The 6,000-nt window shown below is 39.6% G+C and overlaps 1 protein-coding gene across 1 annotated transcript in view; it reads left to right on the top strand.

The window, feature by feature from the left end:
• Nucleotides 1-5,556, top strand: part of LOC124717303 (1,5-anhydro-D-fructose reductase-like) — a 78,804-nt gene extending 73,248 nt beyond the window's left edge. Inside the window, exon 7 of the mRNA XM_047244129.1 lies at nt 5,419-5,556. Coding sequence (XP_047100085.1) covers nt 5,419-5,461 — 43 coding nt within the window. The 3' untranslated portion in view covers nt 5,462-5,556. The remainder of the gene's footprint in view (nt 1-5,418) is intronic.
• The last annotated feature ends 444 nt before the right edge of the window (nt 5,557-6,000 follow it).

Genomic DNA, 6,000 nt, shown 5'->3' on the forward strand with positions numbered 1-6,000 from the left:
TGCTAAATTTTTATGGAGATGCCAAAGAAATGTGCAGATATTTTCCATGCAATTCTGAACATTACAATATATAATGGCTTTCATCTGAGTAAGTAAGTGCATACAGTGCTGACATTGCATCAGAAAACTACGGCAAAACCAGTTCAGTTTTTGTCTTATTGAAAAATGGAAATCCATCGATTTTGATGGTTAATTGCAACTGCTAGGTCATAAATACTACTATAAAACATGATCTTAACACACATCATTATGATGTATAGGCTTTAGTTCTCAAAATCTACAATGAGTTGGCTCTTCTGCATCAAATGTTCAGTCACTGAGAGAATTTCCAGAGTTTGTGGAAGTGGAATTTAAGTAAATATTACAAAATGTCCATACAAGCTGGCTGTTGCTACTTCCTACAGTTGACAGACCTGTATACTTCTGCTATTCCATCAAAGTAATATGCAAGAAGGATTCTTGAAGATCGCTTTGGCAGTTTGTGACATCAAATGGGGAGCATGATGCTGAAGAAACTGAAAATCCAATTCCTGAATTACATTTTGCTTTCTGCAGCACACGTTGCCCTTGTTTGAAACTGGTGTTAGAAAACTGTAAAACAACTCAGTTACTTTCATTGTGTTGGACAGAATAAGGGAACTTTTTGCTTTCTGCAATATACTTGCAAGCTAGAGAGCAGGAAACAAAATAAATTCTTAGAAAAGAAAGTCCATGAAAGCCTGGAGAAAATACCTTTGAAAATGATGCATAATCTTTCTTGTCACATTTCATTGATCATTTGTGTTAAAACTATGACTTTTCTGAGAACACTGTGTTTAGTCTGCTTGCAAGTTTTTTGTTTAAAGAACAAGAAGTGTTTCATCTGCAATGGCAGCATGTTTTGAAGGTTACAACAAATTGAATCTCAACCTGGATGAAAATCAGATATACAACAAGTTCTGTGTTTTGCGGAATGCTTATGCTAGACGTGATAAAGGTAAACCAGAAGACCAGATTTTCGCAGGTTTCTGTAAGCAGCAGACCATAGTTGACTTAACCCATTTGCAATTGCTTAAGCTTACATCATTCATATTTTCAATTCCTACCAGTGACTCATTTGCTGAGAGAATCTTCAGTAAGACAAAGAACCAGTGATCAGAAAGAAATTGGATGCCCACGACCTTAGTGAAAAGGGAACTTAAAATAAAAGTGAACTTTTGTGAAAGATGTGGTGACTTCACAAATTTTCTGAAGGACAGAAGGGAAGCAGCAAAGAACAACATAAAATATGCATTCATAAATATAAAACAGTGACCATGTTATTGTTGGACATTTTCTTCAATATTCTTTCTCTCTGTTTCTTATCTGAACTTTGAATTGAAATTAATACATTGCTTGTAAACGTTCATTTAAAAATTCATTTCATGTTAAACGTCAAATCTATACATTACAAATAAGCTTTTCTTTCTTATTTTTGTTTTAACACAATATTACAACTAAATTTTATAACTTTAGAAATTATAGGTACAACAAATTGGCTCCATTACTAACAATATTTGTAGTAAACTATTAGCATTTACATCTCTCTGTATGTTCAAGATGTTGTCCAGTTCAATGTTTCTCGAAAGGTGAATCCTTAGATCACATGTAAATTAAGTTTGAAGTCGAAATGGGTGTTAAACAGACTATAGTCTACAGGAATCCTAGGAAAATGCACAAGGACCAATACAGGAAGGACTTTAATTCATGCTTATCTGAGGTCAAAACTCCAATAAGAAACCCAATAGACTGAGGAAATTCCTGACACAAATCCAAGAACGGCCAGGAAAGTGTTGTGCTGACCACCTGCCCCTCCATATCCACACCAACTGACACCTATCGATCAAGGCTGACGCGGTGGTCAGTCGGTGCCATTGTGCCTTTCGAGGCTTGTTTGGACAGAGGTTGAGGAAATGGCAGGTCCAGTGGCATCTGCCATTGCGACCTCACATTTAGAAAACTGCCCAATCACCAAGAAGTTCAGAAACAAAGATTTACCTTGGTGGAACAACAATAAAGAATTGTGAAGGAAGCAGGTAAGAAGACTGTTTAACTAAAAGGAAGAAAGGACAACAGATAAAATATCGGTCGGCCCTTGCTAAATAAAATCTTGCGATCGAGTGAGAGAAGCTTGTCTTCGTGGCAGGTGTTCTCTGGGGAAGTGAAAGGTACAGCTATTTGCGCTAGACTTCTTAAAATCCTCACTAGAATGCTGACTAATCCAGGAGCTACTCTAAGGAAGGAGGACGGTGAGAACACGAGGATGGCGAGGGAGATGCTGGACGTGCTCCTCGAGACACACTTCCTTTGTGCACTCTGGCAGATCTCTCAGAACAGGAGTTAGTCTCTGAGAAACAGTGGTGTACACAAAATCAAAGGGAAAACTGGGAATCTGCCAGAGAAAGTGTCATTTTCAAAAAAGTCCAGTGGGAATTGGGAACCTTTCAGTGATGCAAGTCACCACTCCCCGATGGAATCTTTCCAGCTGTACTGTAACAAGGAGAGGGTTTAATTAATTTCCTATGTTGACTATTTAGGGTCAACTTAGTGACATGAACCATTCCTAATGCTTGGAGGAGAGTGAGGGTTGTCCTAATTCCTGATTCAGAGAGCACTGATCAGACCAAGGCTAAGGATGTGAGACCAAACAGTACGTCCTCTTTTCTTCTAAAGACACTAGAAAAACAGGTTAGGGGAGAAGAGGTTAACTGAGGTTCCTCTGCATGTAAACCAAAATGCACATTGACTTGGCAAATCACGTGAAACAGCACTTCACCAGCTTCTTGTGAGTGTGAAAAAAGCTCCACACTTTCACCAAACAGCTCTCTACATCTTCCTAGATATCGAAGAGTCTTTTAGTGATACAGCCTCAGAATCTATGGTTAGAGCATTGAAGAACATGACAGATGGATTAAGACCATGCTGCATAGAAGAAAGGTAGAAGCCAGCATCATGAATGAAAAAATGTTTATCAGTACCATCAGGGGATGTCTGCAAAAAGCAGTTCTGTCCCCACTGCTGTGGAACCCAGTGGTGAATAAACTCATTAAAGAGTTGAGGCTACTTTTGCCAAGGATACACAGATGGCTTAGTCATGGTAACAGTTGAAAGATTTGCTGGTACTCTTAGAACAGTGGCACACTGTGCACACCTTGCGGAAAACTGGTGCATAAAACAGGATCTAAATGTCAGTCCCAAGAAAACTGTTGTAGTACCATTTATGTCAAAGCATAAACAACATACATACTGGAATCTCAGATCCTCGATGAAACCATAGCAGTAGACAGAGTAGTGGGATATCTGGGGATAACCCTGGATGCTAAACCGTCATTGACCCCTCACATCAGAAATATGTTGCAAGGTAAAAAGTACTCTTCTGAGCACTAGAAGGGCCTGTGGTAAACAATGTGGTGTAAACCTCAGGAGCGTGTGCTGGATATACACAACTGTAATAAGACCTGTGATAATTTATGGGCCTACAGTATGGTGAAATAAAGTAGAACAGAAGAGGGCTGATAAGGAGCTTGACAAAGTGCAGAGACTCCCCTGCTTAGCTATAACTGGCAATAACTGGAGCCTCTTACGATATCCAGAAATTTATTCTGGTATAGTGAGTGTGGTAAATATAGGAATGGTCAGGGAAATTCCAGGTGATCATACAGAAACTTCCAGCTGCCTTAATAAACCTTTCAATATAACAATTGGAGGGAGGGAGCAGAGGATGACGAAACCACTACACCTTACAGATGACAGTCTGGTTTACCGACTGGCTGAAAACAGACAAAGACACTGAGGCTAAAGTATACAGGTTACATCCTAGACCAGAGAGCATTCTTCCTAGCCACAGTATACCAGGCAGGAATATTCACTATCAGAGCATGTACGGAGGAGAATTTGTGTAGGTGCTATGAGAATCGTAGCGCCTGCATTATTCAGACAGCCAAGCAGCTCTGAAGTCATTTCAGCCCCTGAAAAAAGATCAAACTTTCATTGCAGAATGGTATGAAGATCTTTTGAGACAAGAGAAAAGTAACAGGGTAAACCTGCTGTGGGTGCCTGGTCACTCAGGAATCAATGGCAATAGACAAGCTGCTAGACTGTCCAGTGAGGCAAGATACTCCATTTATTGGACAGGAACCTATTCTAACTACCACTATAGCAATGGTAAAATAAAAACTACGTAGCTGGATCAGGATACAACATGTAGAATATTGGCCCACTCTCCAGAAACGAAAATGTGGCAAGCTAATGTTGCCAAAGCCATGCTTCTATAATCCTGAATTTGAACAGCGGACAGATTAAGCTCATGATAGGACCAATGACTGGCCATGAGCTCTAGAAGGAAAAACCTGCACATGATGGGCATAGAGGAAACTGCCCCTAAGTGTAGACTATGAGGTGTGTGAGAAGAGTAATGATACTGATTTTTTATCTACCAATGATTTCATTTTTTTTTTGAGCAACAATATTGTCGCCTTCAAGTTAGTTCCCTTTGGCGGCTATACACCAGTGCAGTCATTGCCAGGCTCGGTAGCAGTGCCGGAAGGCTTTAGCTCATATGGCGTTTAACATGTCGGTGACATTCTTTTGTATGTCCTTCAGAGTCCCACAGTGATAACATTTTAAGAGATTTTTCAGTTTTGGGAAAAGAAAAACGCCATAAGGACTCAGATAAGATGAATAGAGGGGCTGTGGAAAAACAGGAATGCCTTTTGAGGTAAAAAATTCTGTGATGGAAGTGGCCCTGTAACATGGGGCATTATCATAAAACAGCATCCACTTGTCTGCAGTGTCCAGTCTCATTTGAGTCACTCTTTTCCTGAGCCCTTTGAGGACATCTTTGTGAACCACTTGGTTGACTGTTTGTCCTGGAGGCACACTCTCACAAGAGCACATACACATTTGACATTTTTGTTGATTTTTTTAAGCTGAAGGTCTCCGTGAGTGAGGTTCATCATCAACATGAGCTAGCGTTCCAAAAATGGCTTGCACCAGTGAAAAACTTTTAATCTTGATAAAGAATGTTTCTCGTAGGCCTGTTTCAACTTTTCAAATGTCGCACATGTGGATTCCCTAAGTTTAACACAAAGTTGATGGCATAACTGTGCTCTAAATTCTATTGTTCTGTTTTTGTAAGACACCACAGAAACGCCAGTTCTCTGATGTTACACTCAAAAGTAATGTGGCGGCTGTATGTAGGTGAAACTCAGACTGTGCATCTGGAAGGGATGAACCCACCGGTCTACACCAGCAGAACTATACAGCCTTGCCGAGATTTATGTGATGACACTTCCCGTGTAGAGATGTACACTGATTACTCGGGATGCCCTACCTTCTCCCAGTCAATAAAACATTTCATCTAGTCTGTTGTGTTTTATGTTCTTTGATCTTGAATTACAGAATGGCAAACCATCCAGAATATCCTTACAATGAGCGCTACTAGTTCAGAGAGAAGAGCATGACAGACGAACGTGTACGGATGTCTCTCTTCTGAAGATTGTAGAGCCATCTGGGGAGAAGCATGCAGGAAGGAAAACGGCTCTGGAAAACTAATTGTAAAAAGAAATGAAGAAGAACTGCCACTGTTTTTGTATCAATAAAGAAAGAGTAGTGATTAGACCTAGTCCTATTCCTGAATTTCCTAAGTACCTAACCTTTTCAACTTCAGTTTCAAGCAGCATTTTAACCTAGGAACATGTCTATCAAAACACAAATACATGCCAAGACAAAATTGCTACTAGTTATCATCATAAAACAAGTGACAGACTGTAAATTATGACAAAGTATTAAAATGACAGCTGAGAACAACATATTACAGGGTGTTAAGCATCCTATTTTACTAGACTGTATTTTGTCCATGAATACAATGTTGAGGCAGATTTTTACTTCTTGATCATTTATAAAGTGATCAAGAAGGATATCCTTTTAATGTTTTTCATTTATTCATGTCAGGCAAACTGCACCTTGTTACATCCACTACTC

The sequence above is a fragment of the Schistocerca piceifrons genome, chromosome 9 (genome assembly GCF_021461385.2).
Source record: "Schistocerca piceifrons isolate TAMUIC-IGC-003096 chromosome 9, iqSchPice1.1, whole genome shotgun sequence".
In the NCBI taxonomy this organism is placed as follows: domain Eukaryota; kingdom Metazoa; phylum Arthropoda; class Insecta; order Orthoptera; family Acrididae; genus Schistocerca; species Schistocerca piceifrons.